This window comes from Papaver somniferum, chromosome 5 (genome assembly GCF_003573695.1).
Source record: "Papaver somniferum cultivar HN1 chromosome 5, ASM357369v1, whole genome shotgun sequence".
NCBI lineage: Eukaryota > Viridiplantae > Streptophyta > Magnoliopsida > Ranunculales > Papaveraceae > Papaver > Papaver somniferum.
This window is the reverse complement of record NC_039362.1, coordinates 152,414,189-152,432,891: the sequence shown is the minus strand read 5'-3', so window position 1 is coordinate 152,432,891 and position 18,703 is coordinate 152,414,189. Positions and strand designations below refer to the sequence as shown.

Here is an 18,703-nt window from a genome sequence, read left to right as displayed (position 1 = left end):
AGTAAAACAAATGACCTAGGTATAAACGAATCCACAAATTCACCCATTTTCTAGGAGTTTTTTCTAAGTGACAGTGGCAGAGATAACCAAAATCGGTCATCATCGGACAAAATCGGTGTGAATCTTCATCGGAATCGGTCTGAAAAAGATATTTGTTACCGATGTTTTTTGTGTCTCTGGTGTAGTTGCCGGTGTCTTACAACATGTTGCTGCGGCTGGAGTCTTTTGAAAACATGTTGATGAAAAAGATATTTGTTACCGATGTTTTTTGTGTCTCTGGTGTAGTTGCCGGTGTCTTACAACATGTTGCTGCGGCTGGAGTCTTTTGAAAACATGTTGATGAAAAACCTTTCAACCTTTTAACCCCCATACTTTGATGTCGTGACTTTGGTATAGTCATTTTATTCACGTGATGAGCCAAAAGTTAAGAGTCTCTATCCCCCTGATTAGACGTGGTCCAACTCCTGGATCCAACTAATTTGAGAAGAAGTCTTCTCCCTCTTAAACTCCACCGACGGAAGGATAACTAGTTTTAAGTGAAAATCAATTGTCTGTTTGCACATTCTAAAACGGCCAGCCACTGAAACATCGTTTTGCATATTCTTGAATTGCGAACAAAGTTCGTATAAGATTTGGGGCCTATGTTGTCACAAGTTGTCCTGCATGGTAACATTATAAGCTAGTAGATTGTTCTATGAGGAAATCCTAAACTGTTGAACGATAAATTTACTATGGGGGAATGTAATGATTCAAAAAGCGAATGACAAAGACTAATAGTTAATGATAAAGCGAATTCCATGTTTTACTTATATAATCCAACTGGATACAACTACACCTACTGTTCCTAGTATAAGAAGACCACTCAACAGATAACCTCAACTCCTCTATCAAACCATGGATTCTTCATCAACATTATCCATTGTTCTTCTTCTCTGTATCCTCACTCTACTATCTCTCTCACCATTCATTTCTTCATCTCCAACTTCTATTATACTTCCTCTTGAGAAAATAACCAACACTCAGACCCAATCTTCATTATCAACTGATCCATGGAAAACACTAAACCATCTAGCTTCTACATCATTAATAAGAGCTAATCATCTCAAAAACCCACATAAAAAAACTACTCATTTATCAACACCAGTATACCCACAAAGCTACGGTGGGTACTCTGTTTCACTTACTTTTGGTACTCCACCACAAACCAGTATCCCTTTTGTGTTGGATACTGGTAGTAATTTAGTTTGGTTTCCTTGTACTGACCATTACATTTGTCAAAATTGTTCCTTTTCATCATCATCATCACCATCACCAAAATCAAATTCTGTTATTCAATCTTATAAACCCAAATTATCTTCATCCTCAAAACTCATTGGTTGTCAAAACCCAAAATGCAGTTGGATTCATCACGGCTCTGGCGATGATATCCAATCTAGATGTCAAGAGTGTGCACCAGGTGTAACGAATTGTGCACAAATTTGTCCACCTTATTTGATTATCTATGGTTCTGGTTCAACAACTGGGCTTCTCCTCTCTGAAACATTGCATCTCAAACCAAAAAGAGTTCCAAATTTCGTCGTCGGATGTTCACGTTTCTCTCTTCGGATACCGACAGGAATTGCCGGATTCGGCCGAGGTGAGGCTTCGTTACCGAGTCAACTCGGTGTCAACAAGTTTTCTTACTGTCTTCTTTCTCACCGGTTTGATAACACAGAGAAGAGTACTCAACTCGTTTTACATACCGGGTCAGGTTCCGGTGATACCAAAACCACTGGTGTTAAGTATACTCCGTTTGTTAAGAACCCGACGGGATTTTCTGTTTATTACTACGTGGGTTTAAAGGAAATTACCGTTGGAGGTAAAAAGGTAAAAATTCCATACGATTTTTTGTCACTAGGAGCTGATGGTAATGGTGGAACAATAGTTGATTCTGGTTCGACATTTACGTTCATGGAAGGAAGAATATTTGAGTTAGTAGCAAGTGAGATAGAGAACCAAGTGCGGCGGAATTACAGACGAGCATCGGAAGTCGAAATAAGTAGCGGATTAAAACCATGTTTCGAGTTACCGGAAAATCACAAGGGAATGAAGTTGGCATTACCCAGACTCTCTTTTCATTTTAAAGGAGGAGCCGAGATGGAATTGCCATTAGCGAACTATTTTTCGATTGTTGGTAACAGCCAAGTTGTTTGTCTTACCATTGTAACAAATAATGCTGACACTACTAGAGGAGAAGGACCTTCAGTAATTTTGGGGAATTTTCAACAACAGAATTTTTACACCGAGTTTGATCTTAAAAACGAACGGTTTGGGTTCCGACAACAAACTTGTAAGTGAAAAAACATGTTTCCGAGCGACGCTATTCATTTCCAAATTTAACATTGTACTGTATTACATAACTTTCTTCTTTGTGTAAATGTGACACAAAGAATGTATTTATAGTATATGATTTGAGGACAGGTACAGTTGTCTGCCTTCCAAAGACTTTACATTTGTGTATCTATCTACTACTTGGTTCTTTCTCGACACACACTACGTGGAGATTCTTCATTTCCTTCTTTTAATTGATGTCGAATCAATCGACTAGTCTTACCAGCAGCTGCATATGTCCTTATCAGTGACACAAATACCTCTGCTTCTAATTCATCCTCGGCGTTCTTTAGATTCTCTCTGCACCCTCAACATCTTGCTCCTGCTTGAAATGCTCATCAGAGTCCACTCACTTCCAACCCCTTCACTCTGTTGAATTGCATCTGTGACACAACTAACAGCAGAATTCATGTCCCTTTCTTCAAATGATAATCAAAAAAAATTCTACCATGTCCCGACATTATTAAACAGATTTAACGTTCAGTTTCAGATAATGTTCTGTGGCTTGACCTGTACCTACTTAACATAGAAATATATTATTAACCATTCCTTTACTTCCATTTCTTGTGCACATATTTCTAAATACGAAAAGCAAAGAAAACGGTAATAAAATGAATGAAACTAACAATTTCACCTCTTAAACTGAAGGAAGCGTATCCAGTAGATGATTGAAGTGCAAAATGGATTAGCAACAAAATTCAGTCTTGCTTTACCAAGTTTTATCATGAACAACAGTGCAAATTGCGATTCCGCATACAAACTTTACATTAATATTCTCAGCTCATCAACAGAATAGGCTAATGAACTAGTAAACTGACAAGCCTAAAGCAATAACAAAATCAATAACCAGAAGATCTTTCACAATGATAACTTGGTTAAATAATTAAGTTTCTCGCAATATTCTACGACTACAACGTACGAAGCCGCAACCAGGCTAAAAAAGAAAGAAAACAAAGAATGGGCAGAGGCATCACAAAGGGACATCAGTCATCCCAACTAGGTTGGCACCACTGATACCCTTTAGGATCATATGCCAGTCATGCCCCAATATACACAGACTATCTTCTTCTTCATTGTCTTATAATTACATCATCCACATACTCTCCTCACTTTTATACTGAAATTGAAAAGCAAAAAAAAAGAGCCTAAAACCGATAAAACGGACTACATAGATCAAACTTAAGTTTATTTGATAGAGATACCACTACTTTGCAGAAACTGATGCCAATCGAGTTTTCTGTATGGCGCATTACAAGATATAAGCATCTCATATTCCCTCATGGCAGCAAGGGGATCATAGACCTGAATAGACTTTTCCAATTTTTCTAATGCCAATCTTGCTGCTGCCCTGTCTCTCTGTCTTTTCAATTTGGCTTGTCGCATCTTAAGGGAATGGGATTTCTCATCCTGGATTAACACAACAGAAACAGAATTAGGTCATATTGAAATAAGGGATTATAAGATTTTAATGGTAAATATTGATTGACTGAATATGATTAACTTACAGTTAGATGAAGAAAAACCTCCGATTTATGGATGAGACCAGCACATCTAGCTCTCAACGCTTCAATACGCTTAGCTTTTGCAGTAGGTGATTCAACTATAAGTCTTCTAGTTTCGAAATCAGGATCCTGTAATTTGAACAATGAAAAAGATTTTAGCTTTCGCAATTCAAACAATTAAGGGATACACAATCAAAATCATCAAAACCCTAATTTGGAGTAATTACAGAATTGAATGAAGAAGGAATTTGAAGATGTTACTTACTTGTCGAGTATCAGCACAGAGATCAGCGTATTCATCAGGATCCAACGACATAGCTGTTGATTGGGTTCTTGAGAAAAAAATAACAGAGTTTAGATAAGGAAAGTTTAGGGCTTTTTTTGTGTTGTGAAATAATTCAGGGAGGAATTAGCGATGGAGTTTTGGTTTTATATGAAGAATACAAGTAGTAATTAGGCAACTCAGAGAGACTCCGGAGTGAAGTAGGAGTAAATACAAGTGTTTTAGGGTTCGGAGAAGAAACTTGGGAATCACGGTTAAGGTTATCGGACGAATTTAGGAATTTACGAAGTAGAAATTGCTTTCTTTCCCGCCTAAGCGTGTTCTTCCCTGTATGACCAGCTGTATCTTCGGAAGCAAAACTCAGACGGTGACAATAACATATTTTACCCACTAACCACCATTTGATAAGGGCTGCCAAATTAGTTTTCAGTTTCAGCTTTACTACTCATCTTAATTAGTCTAAAAGTTAAATTAAAAATTATGAATTACCCATCTCTACTGATATCTACTCCTAACCGGTTGGTAATGGAAGAAGGAAGACACCAGTTGGTAATGGAAGAAGGAAGACAAACTTACGTGTTTTTTTTTTCTTGATTGAACGGATTCCTCCGAATTCGAGTCATATCGATCCATTACATCTGAATCTGACTCGTTACGTCTCGCTCAAATGTTGACCAATAAAGACATAAAATGGCATTCATATCCGGTCAGATATTTGTCCAGTGTGTCATGTCCGAGTCAGATGTATGAGCCAAATCAGATCTAGAGTCAAATATTATTAAAATGAAAAAACAAACGATCTGATATCTAACTCACTCCGAGTCAGATTCAGATCGCAAGTCAGACTCAAACAAGCAACGTGTTAGCAAAAGTTTGAACCAGGGTCATTGTTGGCATTCATAGCTTGTCTCTGCAACTGCGGAAAAAGCTGCAATAACCATGCCCACGACTCGGCACCTTTAATAGCTACCTGCAATTTTAAGCATAAAAAACATAACAACCAGAAGAGAAGTAAAACAAAAGGTTTCATTTAAACCCGACGCCACTCTGAATTCCAAAACAATATTAGAAAAATACGAACCAATCACTCTAAAATGTCTCAACCATCATCTTGGTCGAAATTCATAGTCCTCTGCTCCGTTCCTACATTCCTGAAGCAAATGTCATAACTTGAATTCTCAGATAGTCATTTCTTAAAAGTTTTCTTGGCACCAGATACCGTTCAAGACGACCAAGACCTCAATCATATCCAGATAACTAACATTTGGTGTTTTCCGAAAAGCTAAGACTCAAAGAGTGCCAAACTCACTAAACTTCTGGCAGTTTCCAGTGCGCCCACACAATGTAATGAGAAGGAACTTATAAGCATCAAGACTTCTGTCGCTTCTCTTCTCAAGCTTCTTGAATGCTTCCTCTTCCTAAACAAACAAACAAGCATTAACGCAGATGGTTGCTAAATTGCTATAATTGGTTCAAGCTCCGGTAACTTTTCTATCAATTTTCACATCTTCATAAACCCTCTCAACCCCAGATATACCACTAGAAGCTGCTAGAACCCTCGTCCAGACATTATACTTGCACGAATCTGGAGTTATAGAATTGAACTTCATCTCGTGTATGATAACTAGGACTTCTCAGATTCTCCAGTTTTAGGATGCAGGGTCATTCATTTAGCTGTTGTAAGTCATGGAGCTTGTATTGAACTTCAATTCCTTCATCTTTTCCATGATGCCTTGTGCTTTTTCAATCATCACAATATAACAAATGAGAAGAGTGCCATAACTGTTAAGTTGCGTGGTGCAGATCCAGCTGTTATAGCTGCAAGATATTTCTTATGCACAGCAGAAAATTTATCACAACTAACATAATATGTCAAAGGATAAGGCGTACCTGAGGATGATGATTGTGTAGAATGAGGATGAGGTAGACTGTTTTCTCGAATGGTGTGCGTCACAAATCCTTTTAGTCTGCTAGAAGGGAGCTTCTGACGCTTCCCTTTACCCATCTCACCATCAACGACAACATTATTGCGAGAAGCAACATTTTCTTCATGCTGCTTATTCTCGGACTCAGCTGAAACACCAGCACCTTCAGTCTCAGTAGAAGGAGCAGCATCCTCGGTCTCAGCTGAACCATCAGTGCTGCCTGTCTCAGTTGAAACTCCAGCGTTGTCCGTCTCAGTTGTATCCCCACCTTGAGGAGCTAATACAGCTTCTTCTCTGCTTTCATCATCACTCCAGTACTCATCAGGACTGTACTGAAGCCTCTCAGCCAATACACCTTGCGGATCAGTCACAGATGAAGTATTAAATCTCGACTGCATCATCTCAGTCGCCATCTTACGCGATACAGCCTCAGTCTTAAATGGAAATTGATGTTCAAAAAAGACGACATCTCTTGACACCCTAAATTGTTTCGTGTCTAAATCATATACTTGCCATGCCTTTTTACCAAACGGATACCCAAGGAAGACACACCTTCTTCCTCTACTCGCAAACTTATCCCCTCTACCACTTTGATCATGCACATAGCACAGGCATCCAAGTACCTTCAACTGATGATATGGGGGATGTTTTCCAAACAAAAGCTCATACGTAGTTTTATGATCTAAAATAGGTGTAGGCGTGCGATTGATTAAATACGCAGCTTTCAATGCGCATTCCCCCCAAAACCTTATTGGCAAATTGGCTTGAAATCTCAAAGCCCTTGCCACATTCATTATATGTTGATGTTTTCTCTCAACTCTTCCATTCTGTTGTGGTGTACCGACACAGGATGTCTCAAACACTACCCCATTGGTTCGAAAGTATCCACGCAATGCATTGAACTCAGTTCCATTATCACTTCTGACAATTTTGATTTCTTTATTAAACTGACGCTTCACAAGAGCAATGAAGTTAAGAAATGTCTGTTCAACTTCAGTTTTGGTTCGAAGCAAATAAATCCACACACCTCTTGAAAAATCATCTACTATTGTCAAAAAATAATGTGCTCCACATGATGACTGAGTCTTATACGGACCCCATAAATCTATATGAACCAACTCAAAAATACAACTGGATTTACTGAAACTACTAGCAAAACTACTCCTATGATGTTTTGCTCGTGGACAGATATCACAAGCATCATTATTCTTCTTTATTAACCTACTCATTCCTTGTAACTTTTGCAGCACTCTCTCTGAAGGATGTCCCATACGCCGATGCCATAGCTCATACGTATCTCCATTAACAGCCATAACTTCAACTTGAGGCACACCACAGAAAATATACAGTCCACCTTGTCTCTCAGCCACTCCAATCATCCTCCTCGTCAACCGGTCCTGTATAAGACATAAACTGTTAGTACATTGGATAATACATCTTTTCTCATCAATAAGTTGTGTAACCTAGATTAAGTTACAAGTTATCTGAGGCACATAAAACACATTCTCTAGTCTCAATCCCCCAGGTAGAATAACAGTTCCTATCTTCTTAGACAATGCAGACTTCCCATCTGGAAGTCCAATATTGCATGCCTTTATATCTTTTATCTCTATCATGTCATCCTTTTTATATGTAACATGATTTGTTGCCCCCGTGTCTACAATCCACACAGTTTTATTCTTCTTACCTTGGAGTTGAGGCGTGGATTTCTTGGAGTTTAAAAACTCAAGCACCTGTTGAAGCTGTGTTGCTGTGACTCCAGTCAGACCTGACGCTTCTGATGAGGATGCTCCACCTGACTGCCTTGCATCTGATATGTTGAGGTTGTGTGCTCGAACCTGGTTGCCTGCACCTTGTCCTCTTCCTCCTCTACCACTGGTAAAGTTAGTGCCACCACGCCCTCTGCCATTGGTTCTGCCTCCTCTACCAGATCCTCTTCCACCTCTAGGTATGTCTCCCCACCATTCTGGATATCCAATACGTTGAAAACACCCATCCTATGAGTGTCCATCTCTGTTACAGTACTTGCAATGCTTGTTAGGATCATATATATTGTTAAACTGACGTTGATCAGATTGCACTCTGAATGCCATCACATTGTCATGTACCTCCGTAGATATAGCTACTTCTCCTATACGCAGACGCTCCGAGTTGACCATTGTATGGTATGCTACATCTGTTGATGGCAACGGGTCTCTAGCCAACAGCTGTTCTCGCACGGAACTATACACAGAGTCTAATCCAATCAAAAAATAATGCAAAAAGTCTTCTTCTCTCAACGTACTCACTTGTGATGCGATATTACAAGTGTAATTACCACACTTGCACTGAGGTACCTTCATGTATGTCATCATCTCATTCCATATCTTGTTGAGTCTCCCAAAGTACTCAGCTACACCTTCCGCTTTCTTTTGTTTGCACTCACTTAACGAAGTTTTCAACTGACAGATTCTTGTTCCGCTCACAACACAGTACCTTCTCTTCAACTGTGTCAACATCAAGTTTGCATCATCATAGTCTCCCAAGCTCGATCTAATTGATGAGTCTAACGTGTTGCTAATCCATGAAACAAGCATCTACTGGACAACAATCCACTCTTCCAACTGGTCACTATCTTCAGGTTTCGTGATTGTTCCATCAACAAAACCAAACTTTCTTTTAGCTATCAATGATCTTCTTATGGCTCTAGCCCATTCTTCATAGTTAGTCCCCTTTAGAACAATCAGCGTGATGATGATACCTGGACCATCACTTGATCCTAGATGGTAGACTGGGTTCTTCTTCTGCATATCACACTCTATATTTTTCCCTTTGGATGATTCTGTTTCACCCTCCATTGTTTTCTGTTAAGTTTGGTAATTCTCTGTGTTTCATTCATTCATCACGTTTCAATTTATACAAGACTCAACTTGGGTTCCAAGACACAAACCCTAAACCTACCGACTTGAGACCGATTACTTGGGTCTCAAGATTGCTACGTACGGAAACGGACTCTCTACATAGACTGTCCAAGTCAGTCCATCTAAATGGACTATCCAAGGTGGTCTCAAAACATGGTCTCAAGACATATTCTTGAGCCCAACACTACGTATCTCTTAATACCCCCCCTCAAGACGGAGCATGTAGGTCACAAATGCCCATCTTGGACAAAAGACCTTGAAGTTGAGCTTTCCCTAATGATTTGGTGAAGATATCTGCCAATTGCACCGCCGTAGGAGTGTAAGAAGGGGATATAATCTTCTGTACTATAGCATCTCGAACAACATGACAGTCCACCTCTATAGGTTTGGTTCGTTCATGAAAAACTGGATTCTGAGAAATCTATAATGCTGATTGACTATCACACAGGAGCTGCATTCCATGTGGATGACGAACCCCCAAATCACCAAGTAATTGTTTCAACCACTTCAACTCACATGTTGCTGCTGCCATGGATCGATATTCTGCTTCAGCTGAGCTTCGCGAAACAGTTGGTTGCTTCTTTGTTTTCCAAGACACCGGTGAATGCCCAAGACGAACAAACCATCCTGTCAATGAACGTCTAGTCAAAGGGCAACTTTCCCAATCTGAGTCACACCACCCTTGCAAACTCAGGTTACTATCAGAGCGCAACAAAATGCCTTGCCCAGGATTCTTTTTCAAGTATCTAACCACTCGAAGTGCAGCCTCCCAATGTTCGATTCTCGGTTGTTGCATAAACTGAGACAGTGTATGCACCGAGTATGTAAGATCAGGTCTAGTCACGGCCAAATAAATCAGTCTCCCAATTAGTCTTCTATATTTTTCAACATCAACAAACAAATCTCCCTGCGCCAAAGCCAGACGATGATTAGTCTCCATTGGAAACTCAGCAGGTCTAGCTCCTAATAAACCCGTTTCCATGATAATATCCAATGCATATTTCCTCTGGCATATATAAATACCCTGTTTACTACGAGCTATCTCCAAGCCGAGAAAATATTTCAATTTTCCCAAATCTTTCATCTTGAAACATTGTCCCAAGTATGATTTAAATGTATGAATCTCCACTAGATTATTCCCCGCAATAATCAAATCATCTACATAGACCAAGACATTAAGCTGTATGTCTCCCTTGGTCATAGTAAAAAGAGAATAGTCCGAGTATGCTTGCCTAAAGCCGTATTTCTTCAAGGATGTTGATAGTTTGGCAAACCAACAATGAGGAGCCTGTCTTAAACCATATAATGATTTATTCATTTTACACACCATATTTGTCTGACCCTTAGAAAATCCAGGTGGTATCTTCATATACACCTCATCCTCCAAGTCTCCATGAAGAAATACATTATGTACATCCATCTGATGTACTTCCCAATGTTTAACTGCTGCGACAGCTAAAAAGGTACGTACCGTTGTCATTTTTGCAACTGGTGCAAATGTCTCTTTGTAATCCAATCCTTCAACCTGATGATTCCCAAAGATCACCAAGCGTGCTTTTAATCGACCAACTTCCCATTTTCATCGTACTTCTCCGTGTAAATCCATTTACTTCCTAGTGCTCTCTTGCCCGGCGGTAATTCTTGCAATTCCCAGGTACCTTGTTCTTCCAAAGCTCGGATTTCTGCTTCCATGGCTTTCCTCCACCCTGGATGCTTCATGGCTTCTTTAAAGTTGCGTGGTGCAGATCCAGCTGTTATAGCTGCAAGATATTTCTTATGCACAGCAGAAAATTTATCACAACTAACATAATATGTCAAAGGATAAGGCGTACCTGAGGATGATGATTGTGTAGAATGAGGATGAGGTAGACTTTTCTCGAATGGTGTGCGTCACAAATCCTTTTAGTCTGCTAGAAGGGAGCTTCTGACGCTTCCCTTTACCCATCTCACCATCAACGACAACATTATTGCGAGAAGCAACATTTTCTTCATGCTGCTTATTCTCGGACTCAGCTGAAACACCAGCACCTTCAGTCTCAGTAGAAGGAGCAGCATCCTCGGTCTCAGCTGAACCATCAGTGCTGCCTGTCTCAGTTGAAACTCCAGCGTTGTCCGTCTCATTGTATCCCCACCTTGAGGAGCTAATACAGCTTCTTCTCTGCTTTCATCATCACTCCAGTACTCATCAGGACTGTACTGAAGCCTCTCAGCCAATACACCTTGCGGATCAGTCACAGATGAAGTATTAAATCTCGACTGCATCATCTCAGTCGCCATCTTACGCGATACACCTCAGTCTTAAATGGAAATTGATGTTCAAAAAAGACGACATCTCTTGACACCCTAAATTGTTTCGTGTCTAAATCATATACTTCCATGCCTTTTTACCAAACGGATACCCAAGGAAGACACACCTTCTTCCTACTCGCAAACTTATCCCCTCTACCACTTTGATCATGCACATAGCACAGGCATCCAAATACCTTCAACTGATGATATGGGGGATGTTTTCCAAACAAAACTCATACGGAGTTTTATGATCTAAAATAGGTGTAGGCGTGCGATTGATTAAATACGCAGCTGTCAATGCGTTCCCCCCAAAACCTTATTGGCAAATTGGCTTGAAATCTCAAAGCCCTTGCCACATTCATTATATGTTGATGTTTTCTCTCAACTCTTCCATTCTGTTGTGGTGTACCGACACAGGATGTCTCAAACACTATCCCATTGGTTCGAAAGTATCCACGCAATGCATTGAACTCAGTTCCATTATCACTTCTGACAATTTTGATTTCTTTATTAAACTGACGCTTCACAAGAGCAATGAAGTTAAGAAATGTCTGTTCAACTTCAGTTTTGGTTCGAAGCAAATAAATCCACACACCTCTTGAAAAATCATCTACTATTGTCAAAAAATAATGTGCTCCACATGATGACTGAGTCTTATACGGACCCCATAAATCTATATGAACCAACTCAAAAATACAACTGGATTTACTGAAACTACTAGCAAAACTACTCCTATGATGTTTTGCTCGTGGACAGATATCACAAGCATCATTATTCTTCTTTATTAACCTACTCATTCCTTGTAACTTTTGCAGCACTCTCTCTGAAGGATGTCCCATACGCCGATGCCATAGCTCATACGTATCTCCATTAACAGCCATAACTTCAACTTGAGGCACACCACAGAAAATATACAGTCCACCTTGTCTCTCAGCCACTCCAATCATCCTCCTCGTCAACCGGTCCTGTATAAGACATAAACTGTTAGTACATTGGATAATACATCTTTTCTCATCAATAAGTTGTGTAACCGAGATTAAGTTACAAGTTATCTGAGGCACATAAAGCACATTCTCTAGTCTCAATCCCCCAGGTAGAATAACAGTTCCTATCTTCTTAGACAATGCAGACTTCCCATCTGGAAGTCCAATATTGCATGCCTTTATATCTTTTATCTCTATCATGTCATCCTTTTTATATGTAACATGATTTGTTGCCCCCGTGTCTACAATCCACACAGTTTTATTCTTCTTACCTTGGAGTTGAGGCGTGGATTTCTTGGAGTTTAAAAACTCAAGCACCTGTTGAAGCTGTGTTGCTGTGACTCCAGTCAGACCTGACGCTTCTGATGAGGATGCTCCACCTGACTGCCTTGCATCTGATATGTTGAGGTTGTGTGCTCGAACCTGGTTGCCTGCACCTTGTCCTCTACCTCCTCTACCACTGGTAAAGTTAGTGCCACCACGCCCTCTGCCATTGGTTCTGCCTCCTCTACCAGATCCTCTTCCACCTCTAGGTCTGTCTCCCCACCATTCTGGATATCCAATACGTTGAAAACACCCATCCTCTGAGTGTCCATCTCTGTTACAGTACTTGCAATGCTTGTTAGGATCATATGTATTGTTAAACTGACGTTGATCAGATTGCACTCTGAATGCCATCACATTGTCATGTACCTCCGTAGATATAGCTACTTCTCCTATACGCAGACGCTCCGAGTTGACCATTGTCTGGTATGCTACATCTGTTGATGTAAACGGGTCTCTAGCCAACAGCTGTTCTCGCATGGAACTATACACAGAGTCTAATCCAATCAAAAAATAGTGCAAAAAGTCTTCTTCTCTCAACGTACTCACTTGTGATGCGATATTACAAGTGCAATTACCACACTTGCACTGAGGTATCTTCATGTATGTCATCATCTCATCCCATATCTTGTTGAGTCTCCCAAAGTACTCAGCTACACCTTCCGCTTTCTTTTGTTTGCACTCACTTAACGAAGTTTTCAACTGACAGATTCTTGTTCCGCTCACAACACAGTACCTTCTCTTCAACTGTGTCCACAGCAAGTTTGCATCATCATAGTCTCCCAAGCTCGATCTAATTGATGAGTCTAACGTGTTGCTAATCCATGAAACAAGCATCGACTGGACAACAATCCACTCTTCCAACTGGTCACTATCTTCAGGTTTCGTGATTGTTCCATCAATAAAACCAAACTTTCTTTTAGCTATCAATGATCTTCTTATGGCTCTAGCCCATTCTTCATAGTTAGTCCCCTTTAGAAAAATCGGCGTGATGATGATACCTGGACCATCACTTGATCCTAGATGGTAGACTGGGTTCTTCTTCTGCATATCACACTCTATATTTTTCCCTTTGGATGATTCTGTTTCACCCTCCATTGTTTTCTGTTAAGTTTGGTAATTCTCTGTGTTTCATTCATTCATCACGTTTCAATTTATACAAGACTCAACTTGGGTTCCAAGACACAAACCCTAAACCTACCGACTTGAGACCGATTACTTGGGTCTCAAGATTGCTACGTACGGAAACGGACTCTCTACATAGACTGTCCAAGTCAGTCCATCTAAATGGACTATCCAAGGTGGTCTCAAAACATGGTCTCAAGACATATTCTTGAGCCCAACACTACGTATCTCTTAATACCCCCCCTCAAGACGGAGCATGTAGGTCACAAATGCCCATCTTGGACAAAAGACCTTGAAGTTGAGCTTTCCCTAATGATTTGGTGAAGATATCTGCCAATTGCACCGCCGTAGGAGTGTAAGAAGGGGATATAATCTTCTGTACTATAGCATCTCGAACAACATGACAGTCCACCTCTATAGGTTTGGTTCGTTCATGAAAAACTGGATTCTGAGAAATCTATAATGCTGATTGACTATCACACAGGAGCTGCATTCCATGTGGATGACGAACCCCCAAATCACCAAGTAATTGTTTCAACCACTTCAACTCACATGTTGCTGCTGCCATGGATCGATATTCTGCTTCAGCTGAGCTTCGCGAAACAGTTGGTTGCTTCTTTGTTTTCCAAGACACCGGTGAATGCCCAAGACGAACAAACCATCCTGTCAATGAACGTCTAGTCAAAGGGCAACTTGCCCAATCTGAGTCACACCACCCTTGCAAACTCAGGTTACTATCAGAGCGCAACAAAATGCCTTGCCCAGGATTCTTTTTCAAGTATCTAACCACTCGAAGTGCAGCCTCCCAATGTTCGATTCTCGGTTGTTGCATAAACTGAGACAGTGTATGCACCGAGTATGTAAGATCAGGTCTAGTCACGGCCAAATAAATCAGTCTACCAATTAGTCTTCTATATTTTTCAACATCAACAAACAAATCTCCCTGCGCCAAAGCCAGACGATGATTAGTCTCCATTGGAAACTCAGCAGGTCTAGCTCCTAATAAACCCGTTTCCATGATAATATCCAATGCATATTTCCTCTGGCATATATAAATACCTTGTTTACTACGAGCTATCTCCAAGCCGAGAAAATATTTCAATTTTCCCAAATCTTTCATCTTGAAACATTGTCCCAAGTATGATTTAAATGTATGAATCTCCACTAGATTATTCCCCGCAATAATCAAATCATCTACATAGACCAAGACATTAAGTTGTATGTCTCCCTTGGTCATAGTAAAAAGAGAATAGTCCGAGTATACTTTCCTAAAGCCGTATTTCTTCAAGGCTGTTGATAGTTTGGCAAACCAACAACGAGGAGCCTGTCTTAAACCATATAATGATTTCTTCATTTTACACACCATATTTGTCTGACCCTTAGCAAATCCAGGTGGTATCTTCATATACACCTCATCCTCCAAGTCTCCATGAAGAAATGCATTATGTACATCCATCTGATGTACTTCCCAATGTTTAACTGCTGCGACAGCTAAAAAGGTACGTACCGTTGTCATTTTTGCAACTGGTGCAAATGTCTCTTTGTAATCCAATCCTTCAACCTGATGATTCCCAAAGATCACCAAGCGTGATTTTAATCGGACCAACTTCCCATTTTCATCGTACTTCTCCGTGTAAATCCATTTACTTCCTAGTGCTCTCTTGCCCGGCGGTAATTCTTCCAGGTACCTTGTTCTTCCAAAGCTCGGATTTCTGCTTCCATGGCTTTCCTCCACCCTGGATGCTTCATGGCTTCTTTAAAGTTGCGTGGTGCAGATCCAGCTGTTATAGCTGCAAGATATTTCTTATGCACATCAGAAAATTTATCACAACTAACATAATATGTCAAAGGATAAGGCGTACCTGAGGATGATGATTGTGTAGAATGAGGATGAGGTAGACTTTTTTCTTGAATGGTGTGCGTCACAAATACTTTTAGTCTGCTAGAAGGGAGCTTCTGACGCTTACCTTTACCCATCTCACCATCAACGACAACATTATTGCGAGAAGCAACATTTTCTTCATGCTGCTTATTCTCGGACTCAGCTGAAACACCAGCACCTTCAGTCTCAGTAGAAGGAGCAGCATCCTCGGTCTCAGCTGAACCATCAGTGCTGCCTGTCTCAGTTGAAACTCCAGCGTTGTCCGTCTCATTTGTATCCCCACCTTGAGGAGCTAATACAGCTTCTTCTCTGCTTTCATCATCACTCCAGTACTCATCAGGACTGTACTGAAGCCTCTCAGCCAATACACCTTGCGGATCAGTCACAGATGAAGTATTAAATCTCGACTGCATCATCTCAGTCGCCATCTTACGCGATACATCCTCATTCTTAAATGGAAATTAATGTTCAAAAAAGACGACATCTCTTGACACCCTAAATTGTTTCGTGTCTAAATAATATACTTTCCATGCCTTTTTACCAAACAGATACCCAAGGAAGACACACCTTCTTCCTTTACTCGCAAACTTATCCCCTCTACCACTTTGATCATGCACATAGCACAGGCATCCAAATACCTTCAACTGATGATATGGGGGATGTTTTCCAAACAAAAACTCATACGGAGTTTTATGATCTAAAATAGGTGTAGGCGTGCGATTGATTAAATACGCAGTTGTCAATGCGCGTTCCCCCCAAAACCTTATTGGCAAATTGGCTTGAAATCTCAAAGCCCTTGCCACATTCATTATATGTTGATGTTTTCTCTCAACTCTTCCATTCTGTTGTGGTGTACCGACACAGGATGTCTCAAACACTATCCCATTGGTTCGAAAGTATCCACGCAATGCATTGAACTCAGTTCCATTATCACTTCTGACAATTTTGATTTCTTTATTAAACTGACGCTTCACAAGAGCAATGAAGTTAAGAAATGTCAGTTCAACTTCAGTTTTGGTTCGAAGCAAATAAATCCACACACCTCTTGAAAAATCATCTACTATTGTCAAAAAATAATGTGCTCCACATGATGACTGAGTCTTATACGGACCCCATAAATCTATATGAACCAACTCAAAAATACAACTGGATTTACTGAAACTACTAGCAAAACTACTCCTATGATGTTTTGCTCGTGGACAGATATCACAAGCATCATTATTCTTCTTTATTAACCTACTCATTCCTTGTAACTTTTGCAGCACTCTCTCTGAAGGATGTCCCATACGCCGATGCCATAGCTCATACGTATCTCCATTAACAGCCATAACTTCAACTTGAGGCACACCACAGAAAATATACAGTCCACCTTGTCTCTCAGCCACTCCAATCATCCTCCTCGTCAACCGGTCCTGTATAAGACATAAACTGTTAGTACATTGGATAATACATCTTTTCTCATCAATAAGTTGTGTAACCTAGATTAAGTTACAAGTTATCTGAGGCACATAAAACACATTCTCTAGTCTCAATCCCCCAGGTAGAATAACAGTTCCTATCTTCTTAGACAATGCAGACTTCCCATCTGGAAGTCCAATATTGCATGCCTTTATATCTTTTATCTCTATCATGTCATCCTTTTTATATGTAACATGATTTGTTGCCCCCGTGTCTACAATCCACACAGTTTTATTCTTCTTACCTTGGAGTTGAGGCGTGGATTTCTTGGAGTTTAAAAACTCAAGCACCTGTTGAAGCTGTGTTGCTGTGACTCCAGTCAGACCTGACGCTTCTGATGAGGATGCTCCACCTGACTGCCTTGCATCTGATATGTTGAGGTTGTGTGCTCGAACCTGGTTGCCTGCACCTTGTCCTCTACCTCCTCTACCACTGGTAAAGTTAGTGCCACCACGCCCTCTGCCATTGGTTCTGCCTCCTCTACCAGATCCTCTTCCACCTCTAGGTCTGTCTCCCCACCATTCTGGATATCCAATACGTTGAAAACACCCATCCTCTGAGTGTCCATCTCTGTTACAGTACTTGCAATGCTTGTTAGGATCATATGTATTGTTAAACTGACGTTGATCAGATTGCACTCTGAATGCCATCACATTGTCATGTACCTCCGTAGATATAGCTACTTCTCCTATACGCAGACGCTCCGAGTTGACCATTGTCTGGTATGCTACATCTGTTGATGTAAACGGGTCTCTAGCCAACAGCTGTTCTCGCATGGAACTATACACAGAGTCTAATCCAATCAAAAAATAGTGCAAAAAGTCTTCTTCTCTCAACGTACTCACTTGTGATGCGATATTACAAGTGCAATTACCACACTTGCACTGAGGTATCTTCATGTATGTCATCATCTCATCCCATATCTTGTTGAGTCTCCCAAAGTACTCAGCTACACCTTCCGCTTTCTTTTGTTTGCACTCACTTAACGAAGTTTTCAACTGACAGATTCTTGTTCCGCTCACAACACAGTACCTTCTCTTCAACTGTGTCCACAGCAAGTTTGCATCATCATAGTCTCCCAAGCTCGATCTAATTGATGAGTCTAACGTGTTGCTAATCCATGAAACAAGCATCGACTGGACAACAATCCACTCTTCCAACTGGTCACTATCTTCAGGTTTCGTGATTGTTCCATCAATAAAACCAAACTTTCTTTTAGCTATCAATGATCTTCTTATGGCTCTAGCCCATTCTTCATAGTTAGTCCCCTTTAGAAAAATCGGCGTGATGATGATACCTGGACCATCACTTGATCCTAGATGGTAGACTGGGTTCTTCTTCTGCATATCACACTCTATATTTTTCCCTTTGGATGATTCTGTTTCACCCTCCATTGTTTTCTGTTAAGTTTGGTAATTCTCTGTGTTTCATTCATTCATCACGTTTCAATTTATACAAGACTCAACTTGGGTTCCAAGACACAAACCCTAAACCTACCGACTTGAGACCGATTACTTGGGTCTCAAGATTGCTACGTACGGAAACGGACTCTCTACATAGACTGTCCAAGTCAGTCCATCTAAATGGACTATCCAAGGTGGTCTCAAAACATGGTCTCAAGACATATTCTTGAGCCCAACACTATGTATCTCTTAATACCCC

At 40.4% G+C, this 18,703-nt stretch overlaps 3 protein-coding genes across 3 annotated transcripts; 1 reads left to right on the top strand and 2 right to left on the bottom strand.

Moving 5' to 3' along the window:
• The first annotated feature begins 854 nt into the window (after window positions 1–854).
• LOC113283229 (probable aspartyl protease At4g16563) lies at window positions 855–2,528 on the top strand. The gene has a single exon (XM_026532415.1). It carries the CDS (start codon window positions 895–897, stop codon window positions 2,335–2,337), a length of 1,443 nt encoding a protein of 480 aa, XP_026388200.1. The 5' UTR covers window positions 855–894; the 3' UTR covers window positions 2,338–2,528.
• Window positions 2,529–3,395: 867 nt separating this feature from the next.
• On the bottom strand, window positions 3,396–4,434 carry LOC113277989. Its single transcript, XM_026526943.1, has 3 exons — window positions 4,138–4,434; window positions 3,876–4,001; window positions 3,396–3,777 (listed from the first exon to the last, which is right to left on the bottom strand). The coding sequence occupies exons 1-3, from the start codon at window positions 4,186–4,188 to the stop codon at window positions 3,556–3,558; spliced, it is 399 nt and encodes a 132-aa protein (XP_026382728.1). The 5' UTR covers window positions 4,189–4,434; the 3' UTR covers window positions 3,396–3,555.
• Window positions 4,435–17,061: 12,627 nt separating this feature from the next.
• On the bottom strand, window positions 17,062–18,435 carry LOC113279882. The gene has a single exon (XM_026528528.1). It carries the CDS (start codon window positions 18,433–18,435, stop codon window positions 17,062–17,064), a length of 1,374 nt encoding a protein of 457 aa, XP_026384313.1.
• Window positions 18,436–18,703: the final 268 nt, after the last annotated feature.